General features: G+C 37.8%; 1 protein-coding gene across 3 annotated transcripts in view; it reads right to left on the reverse strand.

Moving 5' to 3' along the window:
• Positions 1-8,995: 8,995 nt before the first annotated feature.
• Positions 8,996-26,940, reverse strand: part of LOC121378975 — a 58,706-nt gene continuing 40,761 nt past the window's right edge. For all 3 annotated transcript variants that reach the window (XM_041507390.1, XM_041507391.1, XM_041507392.1), the window contains 2 exons: positions 18,298-18,458; positions 8,996-14,560 (listed from right to left, as the gene is read on the reverse strand). In XM_041507390.1, the coding sequence (XP_041363324.1) occupies positions 13,464-14,560; positions 18,298-18,445 (1,245 nt within the window). In that variant the 5' untranslated portion in view covers positions 18,446-18,458 and the 3' untranslated portion in view covers positions 8,996-13,463. The remainder of the gene's footprint in view (positions 14,561-18,297; positions 18,459-26,940) is intronic.

Below are 26,940 nucleotides of genomic sequence, written 5' to 3' on the forward strand. Positions count from 1 at the left end.
TGGACTGGGTCAAAGGCATTGTGGCAAGCCAAGGTACCATTATGTTTAGTATACTGTAGTATACCATAGGGAATAGTATCTTGGCTTGCGATGTTGGGTCAAAGGAAAAGGTTATGTTAAGGCAGAGAAGCCTATGTTTTGTCAAGAAATGAAAACACTTCAAACACCAAAAAGATCATTTTAAAAATGGCTTTTATAATAGTATATGGCCCTATGGGGATACAGATCTTGGTTGTTTTGACGTTAATAGGTTAATACTGGTCTAAACATTGTGAAATGATCATAACCGCTATTCTATATCATCTTTGTATGTACATCTTCAATTTGTTTTTAATAAAAAGTGTTTTATGAAATTCAAAATCTCACTACATTCTAGAAATGTGAATGATTCAATTTCAACTTTACCCGTCCTGTCCACTTTCGAGGTTTTCAAATTTGGTTGGGGGAGGAGCAGAGGGGAAATAATATTAAAATTGTAAATTGTCAAGTGTGATGTGTTTTGTTTATATTATTTATTTATTTACAGATATTGCATGGCTTACTCATCCAGGACACGGAGCCCTATCGTCTTACATTGATGACATCAACAATGGTTTATACTAATAAGCAAACTGACAACTGGTTAAACATATAATGACATGTATACATAATAATTAACATGTCCAACATAAAAACATTCAAGTCCATCGCAGACTCTGTTCTTGTGTCTGATCCTTCTCCACCCTGGATAAACTGATTGATCAGGGCCGTGCTTCTAAAACGTTTAGAGTCCAGACTCAATCTCTAATGGCGTCACACACATACAATTTGTAAGGCGTTGCCATGACGTTAATATCTCAGACTTTATTAATCTTAAGTCTAGACTCTAAACGTTTTATAAGCACCTGGCCGGGTTGACACATTGATCGAATACTTCTATTGTTCTATATACATACAGGTATATAATTCAATATAATCAACACTCTCTGGATATACATATACTGTATGCACATCCTGCATGCATCTACTGATATAAAATCTAATACACATGACAATTCCAAAGCATATCCCAACCAAACCAAAGCAAACAAACAACAAACCCACAGCAGACTGAAATCATACCATTAATTTAATATTAACATGATCCTACCTAGCCTTAAAGAAATGGAGTGGTGGTGGTGGTGGTGGGTAGTAAAAAATAAAATAAACTGGACACAATAATAGTGGGTCTTCTACAAGCAGAATGGGACCTTTTGAGATATATATATATATATATATATATTAGGGTTCAACAACCCTCTTTTTTTTTTTACCCCCACCCACTTAGGTATGGCCCCAATTTGATATAATGTACAGCATGTGACAAAAATCGGATGTACTACTGACAACCAGGGTCAAATATCCTGTTGTTTAAGCGATTCCTGACCATTGATTGGTTATCGGCCAAGAATGCTGCAGGCTGTAACCTAATCCTGATGAACACCAACCTGATATGATTAACTTGCTAAAGTGACGGGTTGGCAAGGAAAGCGATGTTGATTATACAACACTTGAGCACAGTTTAAACTTTGACTTTTTGATGATCTAACGCAATTATTTCTACAGGTCTAGATAATGATAGGATAATCCACTGTTTCATTTAGGCTACTAGCTCTACAGAACAGAAGCAATGAAACTTTTAGTTTTCCTCACAGACCAGGCACCACATGGCATACCAGTCATGGAATATTGGTGATAAATGTTGGACAACAGTACAAAAACTTTCAGTATATGTTGCATATTTAGCTAATTTTGTACGCTATCAATCATATGCGTTAGAATGCACATGTAAATTGCGTCAAACATTTGTTGCACAAGACAACTCTGAGGAGTAATTTATATGGCTGTACTTTATATAGTGCACATTTAACTTTCTTCCATTGTTATTTGTGTACATTTAACTTTCTTCCAGTGTTGTTTGTGTACAATTACTTTTTCCATTGTTGTCTATGTATGTACATATTTGTGTGTGGATATAAATTTACTGTATAATAAATAATAACATGAACCATGAAATCACAGACATCTTACACTTTTAAAATAAACAGTTCCTTTTTGAAACTGAGTTGCCATACAAACATAAAATTGTTAATCACAGAGGGAAAAAATACATTTGTTCATGCTTGTAGATTATCTCTATTATATAGATATCACATGAAATGTTATGTACATGTATTTTCAACAAGTTGATTTAAAAGTGATATTCTAAATATATGTCACAGATGAAGGAAACTGAATCTTTGACAACAGTCCTTTATAAAATTATACAACTTTTCTTTTTTCTTCAGCTGAGCTCATTATGTAAACAGAAAGCTTTGAAATTCTTGTGACTGGTTATATTTATTTACATCTCAGATTAATGATTTCGAATTCAGAATAAACAAAAGATAAAAAAGAAAGGAGAACGCTACATGTGTATATTCTGAAATTGAAAAATGCCACAGCTAATTACTGTCTAATGTATTACATACCCACAGTATATATTAACAAGATATTACACAAGGATATTACTTTGCAGGGATATTACAAAGAGTATATGTAAATGCAAGAATGTAACTGAGATTGTTGACTACATGTTAATAAACACCTCTTACGTACCTGCTTTTCACGACAATCAAGGTGTTTGGTTAATCAAACCCTAAAGCTTACAGCACACACAAGAGTTAGCAGCTGAGAATAATGTATTCACACATTTTGTTGAGCTATTTGCTCACAACAATATCTCCATACATAATGAGAGCCAGTTCGTTTAAGACTTGTCACAATGTTATTCTGACACAATTTTAGTGTTTCCATGCAATCGATCTAGGATCGATTCCCACAGGTGGGCCCATTGGGCTATTTCTCGTTCCAACCAGTGCTCCACAACTGGTGTAACAAAGGCCGTGGTATGTATTATCCTGTCTGTTGGATGGTGCATATAAAAGATCCCTTGCTGCTAATCGAAAAGAGTAGCCCATGAAGTGGCGACAGCGGGTTTCCTCTCTCAATATCTGTGTGCGGTCCTTAACCATATGTCTGATGCCATATAACCATAAATAAAATGTGCTGAGTGCATTGCTAAATAAAACATTTCCTTCTTTCCTGGTTAGTTGATGAATTCAGCTCAGCTAACTGCTCATATGGTAGGATTTTTTCCACACAAGGCCAAAAATATCAAACATGATAGACAAATTCTCCTCAAGATCAGGGGATGCAAAAAACTCTTTGAAATGGCCTGCATATGAGAGCAGTAAGGTGAGCAAAACGTATCACTTAACATTGAACTCCGCTAAGTTATCTCTGGTGTGTGCACGGTTGTCTGTCATGTAATGGCCATCCTGGTCAGACATGCCAGGCTTCTGAATTGCATGTCCAAGACAGTGTGCTTGAACTTTACTGAATACCATAACATGGTGTGGGTTTTTTCTTATATCACAGTAATCAAGAAGAGTCTGTACCCAGATAGCATGATGCTAGTGAGCCTTTTGTGGACTATATAAGCAGACTCATTGTTGGCCCACCTGTCATGGACAGAACTCTCTGGTGAAGTCAGAGGTTGTGCCCATGACATGCATGCTTGAACAGTTCTCTGATATAAGCATGCCAAAAATTACCCACACCCCTACCGTCATTTTGTTTTGTTGTCACATTGGTTGGTAATGATTGGTGTTGATTGTCAGCAGTCAAGTTGCTTCATATAAGAGTGAATTTCAACCATGACCGTTCTGACCAAACTCAATGATGGGACAATATATATATATACTGATGGTATATGGACATCTTTTAACAAATATTTAGTATTACAATTAAGTTCACATATGAAGAGTTTATTTCCAAAATGTGATATACACCAATGAAGGTTTACAGATGGTATACTCTAACAAGAAGGAAGAAGGAAATGTTTTATTTAAATAATTTAACAATGCACTCAACACATTTTATTTGTGGTTATATGGCGTCAGACATACGGTTAAGGACCACACAGATATATAGATAGAAATCCCGCTGTCGCCACTTCATGGGATATTCTTTTCGATTAGCAGTAAGGGATCTTTTATATGCACTATCCCACAGACAGGATAGTACCACAGCCTTTATTACACTAGTTGTGGAGCACTGGCTGGAACGAGAAATAGCCCAATGGGGCCACCGACAGGGATCGATCCTATAAACCGACCGTGCATCAAGCAAGCTCTTTACAACTGTGCTACGTCCTGCTCCACTCTTACAAGATGACCATAGGATTTCCATCAAAGTGTGATCTAAATGCTTGCCCATTATTCAGAATCTTAAAACTGTGCACCATGCAATATATTCGAATGAATGAATGAAGTTTAAGGACATCCCAGCAATATACTGGTACTAGGTCATGTTGCAACAAAACCATTATTTTCTCATAATGAAGTAAACAGATATATATAATGCATTTTGGAAATTAACTCTTCATATTTTCTGCCATTAATCTTTGAAATAATTTAATTTATTCCAATATACATTAAAGGCTTTTAACATTATATACATCATATTATTATGACATAATTATGTACTTAAAATATTTTGAATAATACCTGGCAATGATAAATAAAACAAAAAAAACAGTGCCTTAGAAAGTATTTGGTTAAATTTGACGTCATAGTTCAAAAATATATACAAATTACAATGCTGGATATATAAACTGTTAAATGTTTAGACATTTTCCATTTGCCTGTCAGTTACAAGCATATTAAGCATAGCTGGTCACAAGGATAGCTTAACGGTTGGAACTTGCAACTAATCCTTTAGCTTGTAATAATAATGCTAGAGGGCAAAAGCTCTTTATATCAGTTTTATTAGTAAACATTAACATTATTGGCAATACGAATTGATTTGGTAGATTGAACCTATAATACCTAGTAATGAACAGACTGAGCTTTTGTAATATTGCCACTGATTGGCAAATAGTACTAGGGCTCTGGCCAAGAGTTGGTGTAATCTTACCACTGATTGGCTAATAATTCCAATGTGACATGTACCTATTAATGTTATAGTCAGATAAGTAAAATAAACAAGCATTCCCCCACCCCACCCCCTATAAATGATGGCAAAAGTTCTGGTCACTGCATGATGAGTTAATTAAATATAACACAGAGAAATTGCATCAACAGATAAACAAAGTATTAAAGATTAGTTGAATTTTTTTTTTTAAATTGCTACACTGTATTTGTTATTACATGTATATAAAAATTCAAGATAATAACAAAAATATGTTCAAGTTTTGTGTTAAACCATGATGGAAGATAATGTTTCAGGTAAAAAAACATTTTTAACATGTATTTAACATTTGTTCCCCTAACATCCTCCCACTGAATATTATACACATGTATTTTAATCCTATCTTGTTTATTGGATACAAAAGTAAAGTTTGCTTTATTTAACGACGCCGCTAGAGCACATTGATTTTTTTATCTTATCATCGGCTATTGGACGTCAAACAGATGGTCATTCTGACACTGTTTTTAGAGGAAACCCGCTGTCGCCACATAGGCTACTCTTTTTACGACAGGCAGCAAGGGATCTTTTATTTGCGCTTCCCACAGGCAGGATAGCACAAACCATGGCCTTTGTTGAACCAGTTATGGATCACTGGTCGGTGCAAGTGGTTTACACCTACCCATTGAGCCTTGCGGAGCACTCACTCAGGGTTTGGAGTCGGTATCTGGATTAAAAATCCCATGCCTCGACTGGGATCCGAACCCAGTACCTACCAGCCTGTAGACCGATGGCCTGCCACGACGCCACCGAGGCCGGTTTATTGGATACATACATATTCACTGTAAATCAGCATATATGAACACTGTCCTTGCGTATATATTCTGTTGGTGACACATCTTGACTATTATTTCTGTTATACTACATACTCTTATCATCTAGCTACTAAAATAAATACATTGACTTTTTTCATCCGTATAATAATTATATATAAGCATGAAATAAATAATAGTTATTATATATATATATATATAATTAACAAGACAAGAAAACTGGAATAATATGTGATATTGCACTACAAACAAAAGCATACAGAAAAACAACAACACATTTTATACATTTATCCCGAAAAATAACACTAAAATCATGATGGATACTGTTAAGTTTTAAAGAGACTGTCCTGAGTTTGCTGCCATTATTAACATGCTTCCGAATAACAATTTGTTTGTTTTGTTTAACAACACCACTAGAGCACATTGACTGACACCTTAGTGCATGTTCACGATTTGTAATTTTTTTGCAAAAATCAAGAAGCCACCTCAACACACACAATCCTGAAAAATAATGCGTACATATACATTTCGTGTCTTGAGGTCCGCCGCAAAATTAACATGCTCACAATTTTCCCCCTTTTCACAGTATTTAATATGTAATTTTACTAAGTAAAAGTGCTCTATAAGTTGAAAACATCTTAACAATGACAGAAAACTCTGGGCCATCTTTTTATAAGAACCGAGTTCCACAATTACGATAAATAGTGCCAAGTCTTGACATTATAGTCTAAGAACTTGAACTAAATACGATCCCTTAGGTCCATTAAATGGAAAATAGCACATTACAGGTGTCCACGTGCAGAGGGACTCGATTATAATAGATGTGAAAACCGGGTGTGTTTTACATTATTCCGCGGCACTTCGCTACGATCAATAGTAATTCATCAGTAATTAGTTTGAAAACAGAGGCCAGATACATAATTCCCAGCAGTTATTCACAGATGCTGTTGACGAAAGTGTCAGTTACCAGAAGACACAGTACTTACAATACAGTACCCCCTTCAGCAAAGAGAATCGTGACTTTTATTTATCACCAGAAAACTAATTGGAAAAATTTAATAAATATTTGTTGTTTGGACATTAAAACAAATTAATTAAAAAAATTAAAATAAAATTTAAAAAAGAGAAAGAGAGAGATAGAGAAGAAAGGAATGTGTGTTTAATGACACCACAGCACATTGTTTAAAATCAGCAGTTACATGTAAAGGAAAGGAATATTTGTTTAACGACACCTCAACACTATGGCTATTTCGTGTCTAACAGAAGAAGGAAATGGTTTATTTAACGGCGCACTCAACACATTTTATTTATGATTATATGGCGTCGGGACATATGGTTAAGGACCACACAGATATTGAGTGAGGAAACCCACTGTCGCCACTTCATGGGTTACTCTTTTTATTTGGCAGCAAGGGATCTTTTATATGCACCATCCCATAGACAGGATAGCATATGCCACAGCCTTTGATACACCAGTCGTGGTGCACTGGCTGGAGCGAGAAATAGCCCAATGGGCCCACTGATGAGGACCGACATGTCTAACATGTACATGGTTAGTATGAAATTTAGTCGATGTATTGTAAGTATGCAATATGACACAGCCATGACAGTGCATACCATGGAGTACTGATTGGAACAAGAAAAACTAGCATCCATCGAGGACCACAGGTCCTACAACCCATCACACCTAAGGCTACTCCACCACTGAGCTAAATTCTGCCCCCTCCCAAATCCCCCCACCACCACCGCTAGCTACAAAGTGAGAGATATATATATATATATATATGGTAATGGTGATATATCCTGTCTGTGGGAAAGTGTATATAGTCCATACCAGAAAACTGCTGAGCTTCAACTATATGTATTCCATTTCTGTTTCTACTTTCCCTGATGCCAGGACTATATTGGCAAACACTCTACCACTGAGCTACATTCCGACCCCCTCATCCCTCCCCTACACCACCGCTAGCTACAAGGTGAGAGATATATGGTTATGATGATGTTGGGCTATTTCTCGTTCCAGCCAGTGCACCACGACTGGTACATCAAAGGCCATAGTATATGCTATCCTGTCTATGGGATGGTGCATATAAAAGATCCCTTGGTGCTAATCAAAAAGAGTAGTCCATGATGTGGCAACAGAGGGTTTCCTCTCTCAATATCTGTGTGGCCCTTAACCATATTATATCCAATGCCATATAACCGTAAATGAAATGTGTTGAGTGCATCGTTAAATAAAACATTTCCTTCCTTCCTTACGCACCCAACTTCCTATTCTCATGAATTATTCAATACATATCAAAACCAACCTCACTTCAAGCACTCATGTGTGAACCTATTTCAAAGATCACAGTTAAATAAAAATGTCCTCATTCTCCAATAAAACGTTTTTTTACCACGGGCCTGTACTTATAAACCTTTAAAGCCTAGACTTGAATCTCCAGATTTCAACTCCATGCTGTTTGAATGTGTGCGAGACTTTATTAAAGCTCTGAGTCCAGAATTTAATGTTTTATTAGCAAGGGGCAACTGGTGTTTCATTTCAGTTGAACTTATTTTCTTGCTTCTATCCAATTAAGGTTCAAGCACGCTGTCCTAGACACACACCATAACTATCTAGGCTGTCTGTCCAGGACAGTGGGTTAGTTGTTAATTGTTAGTAGTTAGGTCATCGAGAAGAAGGTATCGAGGTCTTACACCTACCCACTGAGTCGTTAAAACTCACTCTGGGTGGGAGCCGGTAACGGGCTGCAAACCCAGTACCTACCAGCCTTATGTCCAATGGTTCAACCACGATACCAATGAGGCTGGTGCAAATGGTGTGCTGACTAGATCATTTTAAAGCATCGTTGTACATAATTACGAAGTGTACAGTGTAAATCAAGTGATATTACGGTATGATAACACACTGCTGGCTCTCAATATTTGGACAAATGTTTTTGTACAAATATTCATGTATAAATATTCACATACAAATGTTTGTGTATAATGGGTAATGTATATGGACCAACTTTACAAAGCCTGTTTTTCTTAGACAGGTTTAAGCATTGTAAATGTATGTGTAGTTACATGTGTGTAAGACATACACAGGTGTTTAAGCATTGTAAATGTATGTGTAGTTACATGTGTGTAAGACATACACAGGTGTTTAAGCATTGTAAATGTATGTGTAGTTACATGTGTGTAAGACATAAACAGGTGTTTAAGCATTGTAAATGTATGTGTAGTTACATGTGTGTAAGACATACACAGGTGTTTAAGCATTGTAAATGTATGTGTAGTTACATGTGTGTAAGACATAAACAGGCTTTGTGAACTCAGCCCTAAATGATTGTTAATAAACAATTGATCACATATAAATAATAATGTACAGAGGTTCACACACAAATGTTAGTGTACACATGTTCATGTAGATACTGCAGTCAGCACTCCATACAGTTGACAATCCAATCTCCTGTTGTTGTTGTTGACGTGATCTCTGGCAAGGTCAGAAAACTCCGAACTTTAGTGAGTTCATAATACAATTAGTACTTGTCAGATTTGAAGTCCACAGCGTACATGGTATATCACATGGGGACATCTCAAGTTAATTGAACGTTTCCCGTTTCCTAACTGCTGGAAATTAACCTCAGGCCAGGAATATACAAATTTTTAAACAGCTATTCCTACTGCACTATCACTAATGGAAATTAACCTCAGGCCTGGAATATAAGGGTTTTATAAACAGCTATTCCTACTGCACTATCACTACTGGAAATTAACCTCAGGCCTGGAATATAAGGGTTTTATAAACAGCTATTCCTACTGCACTATCACTACTGGAAATTAACCTCAGGCCTGGAATATAAAGGTTTTATAAACAGCTATTCCTAACCAGTACTTACACTATTAGTAACACTGACATGGTCATCATGCAATTAAATATTATATGAAAGGACGAGGCCCCCAATTCTAACTATGGTGATATACGTGGGGACAACTACATGTATGTTCAGGTCCTGTGCTTATAAAACTTTTAAAGAGTCCAGACTTGACTATAACAGAGTCTGAGACTTTGACTTTTGTTATAGTTATTTTAAAGCTTTATATCCAATTAAGGTTCGAGCACATTGTCCTGGGCACACAACCCTAGCTATCTGGGCAACGTGTCCAGGATAGTAGTTTATTGGTTAATTGTTACTTTTTAGTGAGAGAGAAGTCGGTGTAGTACCTACTAAGTTATTAAACTACTTGTACTCTGGTTGGAAGTTGGTACCGGGACTTGAACCAAGTGCCTACCAATCAGCATCAAGTCAGATGGCTTAATATTTGATATTTGAGTCTAGATTATAAAATTTTATAAGCACATGCCATGTTTCTTTTATTCCTCATTGTTCTCAAAAGCATAGGGATTTATTATTATGTTTTTTTTTTTACAAGTTTAATGTTTTTGATATATACACATTTCCCCCAACTGTGGAAAGCCGATGAAATGGGAAACATACAACTAAATTTGTTCGCTCTTATAACAAATGATCTATAATGTGATGGCAGAGGCAGACACAAACTTTGAAAACATTTATGTCTTTTTGACCATTTGAACCAACCTGGGTCCATGAAATAATGTTAGCTAGGCATTAACAATGAAAGTTTTGCTATGACAGTTTCATGAAATGGGGCCCTGAATAGTTCTGAACATCTATAAACATGTACTGTTTTCTCATTATAATTTCATAATATTAAACTGTTTTGTTATACCAAAGAGGCACTAATTAGTTCGTAACATGAGATACCAAACATGACATTTATAATATATATAAATTATGTAAAGCAGCAATAAACAGAACAATAGTGTTCATCAGCAAATATGTTACATTCATAAATGTAAGTTATATATATATACATGTATATACATGTACATCTTCATTACTGTATACAATATAGCACTACATACATTGAGCAGTTGTGTGGCAACAATGGATTAAAACAAAATCTTAAATAAACAAATAAATACATAGATAATTATCTATAATCATGACAAGTTATAAATCTAAAAGTTGTCAACAAAATTGGTACTAAAAAATGAATGCAACTGTTCTGTATACAAGATCACTTAAAACCCCCCACAAAAAACCATGCAGCTAGGAATACATGTAAGTACCTGTCTGAAACAGAACCTAAAACAAACATTAAGGAGAGGCAACCTGTGTATAGCAGCCACCATAGTAAAGCAGCCATGTGAGTAACCACCTGTTTATAGCAACAACATGTGAATAGCAACCAGCTGTTTAGCAGCTGACCAGTACCCAGGAAAAAAACATTTTTGATGGTTCATAAACCAACATAATCTTGCAACAAAACAACCTGTATAAATTTAGAAGTAACCCGACTTTTAGAGCACTATACCTAAATACAATTACACCCCACTGTCAAGGGATTTGATTATTGGTTATTTTTCACACTTCTTTCGATGACTTTTCATACTTCTTTGTATATGACATCTCTTAAAATCTGTGACCATCGCCCACAGATGAATACTAGTATATACTAAACCTAATTCACTAAACTCTCTTAATTTTGCGATATCGCAGTGCAATGCAAAAAGACTTTCAAAGAGGATACTGTCTTGTCCAGCAGAGCCTAAGAGACCTTTGTGGATTAGGTCCCAGACCTCAATGTAAAAAGAAAATCAGGAGGAGTCATTTCTTACTCACATAACTTACCTTATGGGTTAGCCATTCAAAATATTACCATACTGATACAATCAGTGTTTCTGCCAGAAAGAAATTTTTGGGTATGGCACTATGGAATTGAATGCAACCACAGTCACCAGAGGGTATTGGGGGCCTCCCCCAGAAAGAAAATGGGTTAAGTTTAGGGGTAGGGTTAAGAAAATAATCATATACATGTAGTATTGATGAGTAATTAATTTTGTCAAAAAGTTAACTTTAAAAAAATAAAAGATGCAAAAACAATTTGGGTGTGGCACTATACCCATTCTACCCTCTGGCAGAAACCCTGACCATGTAAATTCACATGTTAAGGGGAGTTAGAAATGACCCTCCTTGATCTCTGGTCTCAGGGGAGCAATGGGAGCATGACTGATACCTCTAGTTCCCCTTAAATGTCAAGGTCTGGCTAACTGAAGAAGCATTAGACAGCTGGGCCTCATTACAGCTCCTTTACAATGGATGTGGTGTGTGTATGTGGTCTGGCTCTCACATCTATACATTGCAGCTGCCACATGCATTCAGAGCATTTACCCCAGCTGTGGTCCGGGTACAATTAATAAGCTCACCACAGTAATGCATGTGTATATTAAACATATTAAAAATACAGCTGTGCTTTGAACATATTTATAAAAGTAATGCATTTATAATGTTTATTATTGCTGTAAATTGTATGTATATACAGTGATCTATTATTTTCATAAAAAATTTAAAGAGCATGCAAACCATTATTTTGATAAATTGATGGTATGTGTTTTACAGTAAATATCTTACTACACCTAGGAAATGGATGTTTGTTTCTATGTTTATGTTAAAGGTAAAATATTATAGTTGCATTTGACAAATTTTTTTTTAAATTAATTAAATAAAAATTAATTAAATAATATTTGCTTAATAAATAGCATTTGTTTAACACATATACATCACTGATGCAAGCGACTGGCTACTTTACTGAGGATGTTTTTCAAAATGCATGCACTGCATGTGTCCAGTGTAATTGCTCACAATGAAAAAATAATATTTATTTTTTTGTAGCCACACCACACACACACTCTGTATCCAGTGTAAATGAGCATTTAAGGTCAACTCATGACTCATAAAATATGACTGAAATTTTGGACACAACTGCTGACTTGAATAAAAACTCAAAGTTGTGCCCAAGAGTTTGTTTCGAACAAGCACATTAAAGCAGTTTGACTCGATATATGTTAATATATTTAAATATGCTAATCACCAGTTAAACAAACATCAGTTCTCAACAGGGATAAAATCACAAAAGAGATTTGTTTTCTTCTTCATGAAGACTTGCTATCGTGATCTAATACTGACCAGACACTTATTAATTATGAAAGGTACTGTATGTCATGGATGTAAATTTTGACACTCACCGGTGCTCTCAAACAGGTTATGCTTTCAAGACCAATTCATATTGACTATTCACCAAAGTAATTGTTTTCAATACTCACTGAAACACACACACATACAGATAGGAGCACTAAACACTGACATTTCCCTCGACAATAACACATTTATGACCATTATGACAAATATTAACCATCCATCCCAGGAAATTGATCAGGAGTTTCAAAACTGACTGATGATGATAAGAGTTATAATGACTGGCTCATCTACAGTAGCAGTTTTGATGACTTACTGATGCTGGTTTTGAAACTTCCTGGCAGATGGAGCTTCTGAAGTCTCGTTCACAGACTCAGTGAGCATCTTCATAGACTGCCCTGTACTTGATGGCAAGAACCATTCTATGCTTGATGGCAAGGACCGTTCTGTACTTGATGACAAGGACTGTTGTGTACTTGATGGCAAGGACCATTCTGTACTTGATGGCAACACGGCTAAAGGACTAGCTGTCCTTTGCTTGCTGACAAGAAGTACTTACTGAATTCAGCCTGATGCTCAAAGACTAGTAAGATTAAGACACACTTTTTGCAACAATTCACACAAAATCAGGTTTAAACTTGAGATACTTTATCAGTCTTGGAGGCAGGGGCAGGTGCGAGATGACGTCCGATGGAAACTGCTGCAGAATGCGAATCCGACACCGGTTCTGCAGTGTGCCTCTGTTTGGAAGTTTATAAACCTGCACGTGATCGATGGTGGTCTCTGTGTCATTGAGAACAACGGCCATGCGCGTGCCACAGTGGGAGAACACGGGCATGTAGTTGACGGGGCAAGAGTGAAGGCCACAAGTGTAACGATGATACTGAATGCAGTGCACTGTCTCAGCAGTATCGCCATGGCAGATGTAGATGCTGATGTCCAGTGGCTGGAACCGCCGGGCTTTCTTCTCCCGACAGTGGCAGCCACTCGTTACCATCATGGCAAAGATGAGCTGTCCATCCCGGGAGAACTTCAGCTCTTTAAGATTCGTATCGAGGGTGGTGTGAAGGTCGTCCAGACGCGTGTTGGTCGTCATGACGTCCCAACTCCCGGTCTTCACCAGACTCAAGCTGTTGTCCTCCCCTCTGACGAAGCTCGTGGCAGCGAATCGCGATGCGCAGAACCGTGGGTCAAACGCGAACCGGGAATGTGAGTACGGCGGACTGATCTCGTAGACGAGGTTCCACTTCTCGAGGGAGTACACCTGAAAGACAAACGCGTTGCCCTCGGTCTTGAGCGACGGGATGCTGATCATGCACATGGTGCCATCGGGGCTGATCTCCCCGCGCAGGGCCTCATTCACAAACTCCACCGACTGCTTGCCGAAGATCCCGATGAACTTGTTGGCCTCGATGTCGATGATTCCGAACTGGGTCATCATGTTTCTCACCAGATGCAGGATGACGGCATGATCCTTGTAGCAGAGCACGCTTTTCACGTGGAAGTTCTGGATCGATGACAGGTGGGCGGGGATGTGGTTGTACTCGAAGTGCTGCGCCATCTTGGTGAACTTGCTCTTGCGGCGGAAGCTGAAGAGCGGGCCCGACTTGTTGATGTTGATGATGCCCTGGCGGCTCGTGCAGAAGGTCAGGCTGCAGTCCTTGAACACCAGACCATTGCAGGTCATCGTTGTCTCCATGAAACCAGCTGCTCCTGTCACAAAGATTTTAAAGAACATTAATTTTTTACAGTATTGGTTTTAACAAGAGACCCATCCATTAGGTCTAAATAGTCACCAGAGTAAATTGTTGTCCCATCCTAACTGATTCACACCCATTTTTGTGTGGGGGTCAGAAAGACCAAATTCATGATTTTGTTTCAAGGAAGCTACAGGCCTCGGTGGCATCGTGATTAGGCCATCGGTCTACATGCTGGTAGGTACTGGGATCGGATCCCAGTCGAGGCATGGAATTTTTAATCCAGATACCGACTCCAAACCCTGAGTGAGTGCTCCGCAAGGCTCAATGGGTAGGTGTAAACCACTTGCACTGACCAGTGATCCATAACTGGTTCAACAAAGGCAATGGTTTGTGCTATCCTGCTTGTGGGAAGCGCAAATAAAAGATCCCTTGCTGCTAATCGGAAAGAGTAGCCCATGTAGTGGCAACAGCAGGTTTCCTCTCAAAATCTGCTTCCCACCAAATTTAGTTTAATAGGGTTTTGAAGTTTAAATGTATTTCTCTATACAACACTAGTGAACTTCACAACTCCCAAAGCACAAGCATGTGACCCAACAATAATGAAATTCACAACTTTAATAAATAATCTAATGACATTACATGTATGAAGTTTGTTTTGTTTAATAACACCACTAGAGCACATTGATTTATTAATCATCAACTATTGGATGTCAAACATTTGGTAATTTTGACTTATAGACTTAGAGAGGAAACCTGCTATATTTTCCCATTAGTAGCAAGGGCTCTTTTATATGCACAATCCCACAGACAGGATAGCACATAACACAGGCTGTCAGCCTTTGATATTCCAGTCGTGTTACACTGGCTGGAGTATTGGTTTAAAAACAATATTTCAAGCCTCCACAATTTTAAAATTTTGAAAAACATTTGTGCCACCCACTTCGCCATTTACATAACCTATTTTCTTTTGCATTATGATTTTGTTGAAACTAACAAAACAAAATAAAAAGGACTGATTTTACATGAAAAGAGTATTGGTAATTAGCGTAATGATGCATGAGTGAAATGTGCAATTTGCAGGTTTGTATTTATTATGTCCAAAACAACTGTCAAGCCTTGCAGACCTGTCATTATACAGAACATCGACTCTTTTTTGCAATACAACATGCCAAGTAAAAAAAAACCAAGAGAGAGAGAGAGAGAGAGAGAGAGAGAGAGAGAGAGAGAGAGAGAGAGAGAGAGAGAGAGAGAGAGAGAGAGAGAGAGAGAGAGAGAGAGAGAGAGAGAGAGAGAGAGAGAGAGAGAGAGAGAGAGAGAGAGAGAGAGAGAGAGAGAGAGAGAGAGAGAGAGAGAGAGAGAGAGAGAGAGAGAGAGAGAGAGAGAGAGAGAGAGAGAGAGAGAGAGAGAAAGAGAAGCAGGGGAAGACAAAGAGTTAGTCAGGAGCAGGAAGGGAAAATATGTACAGAATTTGAAAACAAATTTCTGTCAACAATGAACAATACAATCAAGCTTCTGTGTCATCACTTACAGTCATGACTAACACATCAACCCCTTCACCTCACAATGCACTACATACATGTACATACACACACATACGTACATCAGTGTTTTTGCCAGAAAGAAATTTATTTTGGGGTTAGGTACTGTGGAATATTTACAATGTGTGTGCTGCACCACACACACACTGTGACACACACATGCACACACACACACACACACACACACACATGTATAACTACATTAGTCTCCAAACCTGCCTGTCCACTCTTCCACTGGTCCAGGGAACAATGGTGGAGCAGTGACCAGGGCCGTGACTTCTGTGTCATCACTTACAATTATCACTAACACATCACCCCTCACCTCACACTACATACATATAGGTACATACACACATGTATAACTACATTAGTCTCCAAACCTGCCTGTCCACTCTTCCACTGGTCCAGGGAACAATGGTGGAGCAGTAACCAGGGCCGTGACTTCTGTGTCATCACTTACAATTATCACTAACACATCACCCCTCACCTCACACTACATACATATAGGTACATACACACATGTATAACTACATTAGTCTCCAAACCTGCCTGTCCACTCTTCCACTGGTCCAGGGAACACTGGTGAAGCAGTGACCAGGGCCGTGACTTCTGTGTCATCACTTACAATTATCACTAACACATCACCCTCTCACCTCACACTACATACACATAGGTACATACACACATGTATAACTACATTAGTCTCCAAACCTGCCTGTCCACTCTTCCACTGGTCCAGGCAACAATGGTGGAGCAGTAACCAGGGCTGTGACTTCTGTGTCATCACTTACAATTATCACTAACACATCACCCCGTCACCTCACACTACATACATACATACATACATACATACATACACACATGTATAACTACATTAGTCTCCAAACCTGCCTGTCCACTCTTCCACTGGTCCAGGGAACAATGGTGGAGCAGTGACCAGGGCCGTGACTTCTGTGTCATCACTTACAATTATCACTAACACATCACCCCCTCACCTCACATTACATACATACATACATACATACACACATGTATAACTACATTAGTCTCCAAACCTGCCTGTCCACTCTTCCACTGGTCCAGGGAACAATGGTGGAGCAGTGACCAGGGCCGTGACTTCTGTGTCATCACTTACAATTATCACAAACACATCACCCCCTCACCTCACACTACATACATACATATATACATACACACATGTATAACTACATTAGTCTCCAAACCTGCCTGTTCACTCTTCCACTGGTCCAGGGAACACTGGTGAAGCAGTGACCAGGGCCGTGACTTCTGTGTCATCACTTACAATTATCACTAACACATCACCCCCTCACCTCACACTACATACATATAGGTACATACACACATGTATAACTACATTAGTCTCCAAACCTGCCTGTCCACTCTTCCACTGGTCCAGGCAACAATGGTGGAGCAGTAACCAGGGCTGTGACTTCTGTGTCATCACTTACAATTATCACTAACACATCACCCCGTCACCTTACACATACATACACACATGTATAACTACATTAGTTTCCAAACCTGCCTGTCCACTCTTCCACTGGTCCAGGGAACAATGGTGGAGCAGTGACCAGGGCCGTGACTTCTGTGTCATCACTTACAATTATCACTAACACATCACCCCCTCACCTCACACTACATACATACATACATACATACACACATGTATAACTACATTAGTCTCCAAACCTGCCTGTCCACTCTTCCACTGGTCCAGGGAACAATGGTGGAGCAGTGACCAGGGCCGTGACTTCTGTGTCATCACTTACAATCATCACTTACAATTATCACAAACACATCACCCCCTCACCTCACACTACATACATACATACATACACACACACATGTATAACTACATTAGTCTCCAAACCTGCCTGTTCACTCTTCCACTGGTCCAGGGAACACTGGTGAAGCAGTGACCAGGGCCGTGACTTCTGTGTCATCACTTACAATTATCACTAACACATCACCCCCTCACCTCACACTACATACATATAGGTACATACACACATGTATAACTACATTAGTCTCCAAACCTGCCTGTCCACTCTTCCACTGGTCCAGGGAACACTGGTGAAGCAGTGACCAGGGCCGTGACTTCTGTGTCATCACTTACAATTATCACCCCCTCACCTCACACTACATACATATAGGTACATACACACATGTATAACTACATTAGTCTCCAAACCTGCATGTCCACTCTTCCACTGGTCCAGGGAACACTGGTGAAGCAGTGACCAGGGCCGTGACTTCTGGGCCTGCAGGTTCATGTTGGCGACGACAGCGCTCGCTCCCATCAGGCCGTAATTACCATTCCTGCTCTCTTCCGCTCCCATTCTCGAATCCGACCTGGAGAGAACATCAATAATTGCATAAAATATTTAAGCTGCCCCTAAGCATCAATTGATAATGGTCTTCAGGCGTATCATGAAGATTGCTAATCAGATAGTTACAGTTATTAATCTTACAACATGTGGCTGCATGCCGGTACCTGTGAATTACAAATTTATATGCTGCTCCTGTGGCGCAAGAAAAATATGCTAATAAAATAATGGAGTGTCAGAAAGAGATGTATGCAAGACTAACTAACTGACAGGAGGCAGGCAGAAATGCCTCTCAAAATCAGCTTCAAAAGCAGTTTTTGCTTTCTATCTCAAGTTTTGACAGTGTTCCAGATACACACATATATATTAAAAAATTCTGATTTTCAAAAGCGATAATACAGGGCTCGAAATAGCAGCCTGCAAAACACAAAAAAAGTCAATTTATTAGACCTAGCAGGTGAAATAAACATTCATCTTCTAAAACTACCCAAATATCGCAGGTTATTTTTCAATAGGAAGGAAATGTTTTATTTTAACGATGCACTCAACACATTTTATTTATAGTTATATGACGTCAGACATATGGTTAAGGACCACACAGATACTGAGAGGAAACCCGCTGTTGCCACATCATGGGCTACTCGTTTCGATTAACAGCAAGGAATCTTTTATATGCACCATCTCACAGACAGGATAGTACATACCACGGCCTTTGTGGAGCACTGACTGGAATGAGAACTAGCCCAATGGGCCCACCAATGAGTATCGATCCAAGATCGATCACACATCAGGCGAGTGCTGTACCACTGAACTACGTCCCACCCCTTTTTTCAACAGATACATGTAGATGTATGCATAGTCAGCTCATCTTTTATTGAGCTGAAGCTAAGCTCGTGATGATTCCGTTGTAATTTAATTTAACAGGGCTCTAAATTTACAGCTCAGAGGTCCTTGTTTTCCACACACCCTCCACTCACCCAATGCTATCTTATTTCCTGCAGGCCACTTTTTTTCTTAGCAGCTAGCCATATTTCTTTTGGCCTGCAATTTTAAAAGAATTACAGCTGCCCACACTTTACTTCCTATTACAAGCCCTGTAATATAAATCTTATGCTTTTATCTGTGTCTGTCTCAAATCTAACTATAGTCCTTCCCATAGGGAATGCATTTTTTAATACTATGCAATTTACTACAAGCTATTTATTTCTGAGCCAATGGTTTTCTAAATTGCACACAAAAATAGTTCTTATTTTTTAATTTCCAAAACACTTACTTTTCTTCTTACGTCACACCAAACTGAGATTATTTACAAAAAGTTTTGGGTGTTTTTGTAGGAGGATGGGACGGACTATAGAAGTCTAACTTTGAGAGTAATTTTTATGTTTCTTAAACTGTGTCATGTTCAACTGTTCTGACTGTCTTTGCTCACATCCTCAGTGGATTTGTTTCCCCTTCCCCATCTCAATTAACCAGTACCCAAGTGAGTAGTACATCAAAAGCTGAGGTATGTGCCGTCTTGTCCACTGGAAACTGCATATAAAAGATTTCCGTTTCTGCTTTTTTGGTAGGAATAGCTTATATTGTGGTATATGGTGAACATCAAACACCCTCGACAGACCCACTGGGGTTTCTCCCATCCCTGTGACTGGTATATCAAAGTCCATGGTATATGCTGTCTTGTTTGTAGGAAAGTGCATATAAAAGATCCATTGCTGCTAATGGAAAAATGTTACAGATTTCCTCTCAAGACTACATTACAATTACCAAATATTTGACATCCAATAACCAATGAAACATTAATCAATGTGGTCTAGTCATGTTATTAAACAAAATAAACTTTAAAATAGCCACAGTTTAAAATGCGTACACCTGTATGTTGCAAAACATTCCTGTTAATGTTTTGCATTTACCATAGTTTGACACCCAATAGCCGATGTATTTTTCGTGCTGGGGTGTCGTTAAACATTCATTCATTCATTCAAAACATTCCTTTCCTTTATCTAAGCCATCAGAGGCAACACATTTTTTTATAATTGGGGCAATTCAGACAACCGGCGGTAGAAATTCTGTATCTGAAGGAACATTAGAAATTCTAACCCAATAGACAATTACACGCAATAAGAAATGACTTCCTTAGGCACACAAAGTTAACTCATCAGACACCAATCTGCGATTGATTTCTGTCCAAGCCAGACCATCTGAACAAGGATTATTGGCATCTGATCTTCCTGACAACTCTTTGTACCTGATAAAATATTGCCTATAACAATTTAGTCCGGTCGTGTAATTTGATTTTCTCCACTCAAACGGAATACTGTTTCCAACCAAAGCAATAGACATTGGCAGGTCTGCCAATCAAAGCCACATGCAAAAGGAAGATTGGAACAGTATTCTAGCTTGACGAGAACATCCAAGTGGGCCGATTACTTCCTTAATCTGACATCTCAAACAGCATGTCTCTCACTACAGGGTAATTTTTAGTGTGCATGCATAATTATAATTTGTCTTCTTTAACTGCTGATGGATGGATGGATGGACAGACAGATAAATGGATTGACAGATAGGTGGATGAGTGGTCAGACGGATGGATGGATCTAGATGGATGGATGGATGAATATGTATCATTTACTTATGAAATTGGATGGATGGATGGATGGATGGATAGATGGATGGATGGATGGATGCATGAATGGAAGGAAGGAAATGGTTTATTTAACAACACACTTAGCATATTTTATTTAGTCATATGGCATCAGAATATGGTTAATGACCACACAAATATTGAGGAAGGAAACCCGCTGTCGCCACTTCATGGGCTACTCTTTTTCGATTAGCAGCAAGGGATCTTTTATATGCATCATCCCACAGACAGGAGAGCACATACCACAGCCTTTGATGAACCAGTCGTGGTGCACTGGCTGGAGCGAGAATGCATGGACAGATGAATGATGTACCTAGATGGATTGATTGATGAATATGTATAATTCAGTTATGACAATGGATGGATAGATGGATGGATGGATGGATGGATGAATAAAGGAATGGATGAAAAGATGGACATGTATGAACAAGCAATGAAAATTGATGTATGGATGGAAGGATAAATAGATGAATGAATGAGTGAGTGAGTGAGTGAGTGAGTGAGTGAGTGATGAATGAATGAATGAATGAATGAATGAATGAATGAATGAATGAATGAATGAATGAATGAATGAATGCTTGATTAGACCTGTTTGAATCACACATCACTTAAAAGAAAGATTGGTACAGTCTTCTTTCCAGATGTCCAGTACATTCAGTACATTGTACTGGGTTGATTACTTGCTTTATCTAGGACCTCAATTGACTCGAACAGTTAAGTCCATGTAAAATGTTATTTTTGTATTGTACATGCATAATTTGTTTTCCTTAACTGTCGTCATGTTAATACTTTATTTTATCTTCTCCAAAAGAGGGATAGAAAGGATGAATAATAGATGTGGTGAATAGATGGATGGACAGATAAATGGATGGATGGATGGATGGATGGATAAAAAGATGGATGAATGATGAGTAGCTTCATGGATAGATGGATGGTTTAGCCTGGATGGATGGATAATGGATAGACATAGGCAGCTGAATGAATGGATTATTTGGACTGACAGATGACTGACAGATGAATGAATGAATGAATAAATGAATGCATGAACTGATGGATGAATGAATGAATGGATGGATGAGTGGGTGGATGGATGGGTGGATGGAGCTGACAGTTGAATTTAGATGGATGCAAGCATCAAAAAATGGATGAATCTGATCTATGAATGGAATGTTTTTTTTATAGAAAGCGTGAACCAATGGCAAAAAGGTTAAAGTATGTTTGGTGTAATCACATCACTAGAGGACATTGATTAATTAATCACCAACTATTGAATATGAAACATTTGATAATTATAACACATTCTTGAGGAAATTTCCCACTACATTTTTCCTTTATCAGCATGGGATCTTTTATATGTATTTTGCCCACAGATAGGATGGCACTTAAATATGTACATTTGTACCACACCATTTGATTTATGAGTTGTTAGGCATTGGTTGGGAAGGGAAATAAAACAATTAGGGAATGGGCTCACATCCAGATTTTGAAATTTGTGAAGTAGAATTTTTTTTTTTAGAAACTTAAGAAACTAGCAGAAATACATGTCTAAGCTAGAAGATACAACGACCTTCCAGTAGCTAATTACTGGAAACAGAAACATCAGGATGCTCTAATACTTGCAAGCTTTTGCTGCATGTTTTAAATTTTATTACCTGTAAGTAATCTAAAAATACACACACATGGCTGTAAAGTATGATTAACATAGACGTGGTAAACATCTACTGACACATGTAATCATTATAATCTCTCAATACAAACATTTTAAAAACAATTTCAAATTGTAATTATGTAGATACAGGTACCTGTCCATGTATACATGCAGTATTGTAGGTAATTCATAATCAGTTTATTTTTACTAATTTATTTACTAGTTTATTTTTAATAATCTTGACTTTTAAAATTATACACACTGAAATCAGTTCTTAAAGGTTTTTTTAAATATTAAAAGTGTCTTAAAGATTGTTTTTGTCTGAATCTTTAAGCCTTTCTTATAATGTAAAATATGGATTTTAATAATATTCATTTAATTCAAATTTACATGAAAATTGTAACTGAAATGATAAAACTGTATGTACGGCTGTACATGTATTTACCAGATCAATCCCCATCGGTGGGCCCATTGGGCTATTTCTCGTTTCAGCCAGTGCATCATGAGTGGTATATCACAGGCTGTGGTATGTGCTGTCCTGTTTGTGAGATGGTACATATAAAATATCTCTTGCTACTAATGGAAAAATGTAGCGGGTTTCCTCTCTAAGACTATATATGTCAAATTACCAAATGTTTGACATCCAATAGCCGATGATTAATAAATCAATGTGCTCTAGTGGTGTTGTTAAACAAATAAAACTTTATGTATGTACCAAGGCAGATAGAATTAGAATTTTGAAGCATGTTTGTGGAAAGCTTGTCAGGTGACAATTGATTACCCTGGTAAATACAGTTTATCACTTTGTCGTACCTGGTCATCATAATCTGCCTACACAAACAGTGCTAATTTACACTATAAATACATGATGTGTTTATGCAGAGTTTAAGCTGTCATTCGCCAAATCAGCAAATGTGAATTGATGTTGTTGAATTTGGCAATTTATATAGTTCATCAATTCGCCGTAAAGCTCATTTACAAATTGCATGCCATTTGCAGACCATTATATTGATGTGCACGGTTTAATCCATCTAAGCATCTGCATACATGTACTCACATTCATCATTTATTTGGGCCACCTGGGATGATTTTGTACTCACAGTGAGAGAAATAAGCAGAATTGTTCACTAGTCCACCAGACAACTACATCTACAAATCTACTTGTCCATCAAGTTTTACTTGTCCAAATAAGTTGTTAGTTTTATTCAAGAGCAAGAACAATGTTTGTGATTGCTCAAAATGAAACAGCATTATAAAAATGTTTTTGCTTGTCCACTGGACAACCACTAAGGTTCATTTTGCTTGTCCCAGCAGATTATCACTTGTCAGGACAAACGGATCAGTCGTTATTTCGAACACTGACCCAGCATTGTTTCTCCCATTGAAGGCAACTCACTCTTTTTCTTTCCTTCCCTGGGTACATGTGTCAGTTGGCCACGGTGTACCAATTAAGATTTCTTTAAACAATCTTAATTGTGATATTTTCTTTGCTTAACTGAAACTTGCATATAGCTAAAGAATGTTTTATATATTAAATTTGCCAAATTGCTAAAAAAAACACCCCAGTTTATCTTATTCACAAAGGACAAAATTTTGTACCCTAAAATCATGGAAATTAATTGATACATGTTCTTGGGTTGGTTTTTTTTTTAGATAGATTATAGTAAGAGAACTGCTGTTTAAAATTTGTCAAAGTATGTGAATGCAGTGTTCGAAATAAACACTTGTCTGTTTGTCCCAACAAGAGAAAATGTGCTTAGACAAAAAAATTTTACTCAGTGGTTGTCCTGTGGGCAAGTAAAACATTTTCAATGCAGTTTCATTTTGAGCAGTAACAAACATTGTTCTTGCACTTGAATGAAACAAACTGTCACGGGGATTCTATAATACCCGTAACTGAATGAAACACGATTGTCCAAACATCTCTCCTAACTGTATATCTATTAGATCTCTCTGTAACAGGCAGTATATACCCGCGTAATAACAACCCAGAACTGATCACTTAATTAGTTAATCTCTAGGTGTCTAGTTTACACAATATGCTAATCACTTCACCGTGACACAACACCCACACGTGTGATAATTGAGAAACACTTCCAGGGGAACTTGATTAATAAAGGAATTACAGCTCTATTCCTAACTGGTTAATTTTTAATTAACCCTTAACTACTCATTCAGTAACCTTGTAACAGAGAATTAATACTGGTACCTATCACAATAAAGACAATAACCTACAGTTTACCTAGGTCTCTAGGATGACCGGCTAAGCTTTATATTACAAAATACTCGTATAATGTTAGAACAAAAAGTCTACGATTTACTTCGTCAGATGACCGAAGACACTGTCTAAAGAATATTGGTATAATACAGTATTAAAATATTTAAAAGTCACATCAATCACATCAAGGTTATACAACAGAGCAGAAATAAAATATTTACCAAAGTCCAACCGGACTAACGTTCCCCCGGGATACCTTCCTATCGTTCTGTCCTTTTTGCTTCTCCCAGATATCTCTAAACCATAGCTATTTATTATAAAATCAGAAAATCGCCTGGGGGTACAAGGCAGTACCTCACGTATCATCTGAATTTCCACAGCGACCAAGACGGCATATCTTTCTCTTAGATCGCCAGACTGGCTGTCGCCAACCGCGAGCAATCCCCTGGCCATAAACAGCACTACCGGAGATATTACGTAACTACTAGCCACATGGCCTCCACACCTGCTCTGGGTGTGTATTAGGCGTACCGATCGAGGACCGTCGTGCAGAAGTATTACATAACAAGTTGCCCATCTGGCTAAGTGCAATTTGGAACTGCACACAGCCTTCTAAAACAATTAATATCACCACAGGCTAAAACAAAATAAAGAGCATGTACCGTCACACAAACCATTTATTTGGACAGTTAAACTATTGGCAGACAAGTAGATTTCTAGATGTACTTGTCCGGTGGACTAGTGAAAATTTCTGCTTATATCTATTGCTGGATTTCAAAAGATTTTAGACTCATAACCACCTATGATCTGTTTTGTTTTTATTGCGTACCCGGATTTGATTTTCTGTCAGAAAGCCTATATACAAAGAATTCATTTCCAAAACAGGATATTTTCATTTACTTCATTTTGAGAAATCATGGTTTTGCTGCAACATGACATACTCCAGCCAGTACACCACGACTGGTATATCAAAGGCTGTGGTATGTACTATCCTGTCTATAAGATGGTACATATAAAAGATCCGTTGCTGCTAACTGAAAAGAGTAGCCCATGAAGTGGTGACAGCGGGTTTCCTCCTTCAATATCTGTGTGGTCCTTAACCATATGTCCGACGACATATAACCATAAATAAAATGTGTTAAGTGTGTCGTTAAATAAAATATTGCCTTGTACATGTGTATGAAGCGTATGCTACACAAAGCACAGTTTTAACATCCTTTTCAACTGGCATATATATAGATCACATTTTGTCGTAATCTTTGTTGTCATATTGTAGTGCAGTACTAATATCACTATACCTTCACTGTTAACCACAAAATCTGGAAATTGGTGTAAATATTGTGTTTTGGATATGAAGTCTTCATATGTTATCACCTGCAGAAGCCAAGTTAATCAAGTAAGAATCAAGTTGTTCGCACACACCTTTGAAGTGTGTATTCTGACTGATGCTACCTGACAAAACACATCCTTCAGCTCCCCATGTATATACATACTGATGGCTAAGCTGTGGAGATGTATTATCATCATCTTTAAACTGGCCGTTGTCAGGGAAACAAGTCAAGTTAAAACACCGTGTACAGTTTGATGGATGTTTTCTCACAAGAACAATGTCCAGTAATATATCACTTGATGATGTACAGGAACTACTGTTAGTAAATCTATCCATTTAAATGGACTAACATAATTAGAAGACAATGCTTTCTTGATAACTGGGCCGTTTCATATTAACTCTCCTTTTTATTCCACCCAGAACATTCTGTTCATTGGAAATAATTTAAAAACTAAAACAAGGATTCAATGATTATATACATGTAATTTTGTATAAATACCTACCATTGCAACCGTAAATTGCAATTGCCAGCCTGTTCCATGACGCGACGTATATTATGGCGAAAATTTACAGTTTGGTACAAGACAGTTGTAAGCAACTAACGTTGATGACAAATTGCAGTTAGATGATAATTTGATCATCTTCTAACAAGGGTACTAATTGTTTGTGT

Source organism: Gigantopelta aegis, chromosome 8 (genome assembly GCF_016097555.1).
Source record: "Gigantopelta aegis isolate Gae_Host chromosome 8, Gae_host_genome, whole genome shotgun sequence".
NCBI lineage: Eukaryota > Metazoa > Mollusca > Gastropoda > Neomphalida > Peltospiridae > Gigantopelta > Gigantopelta aegis.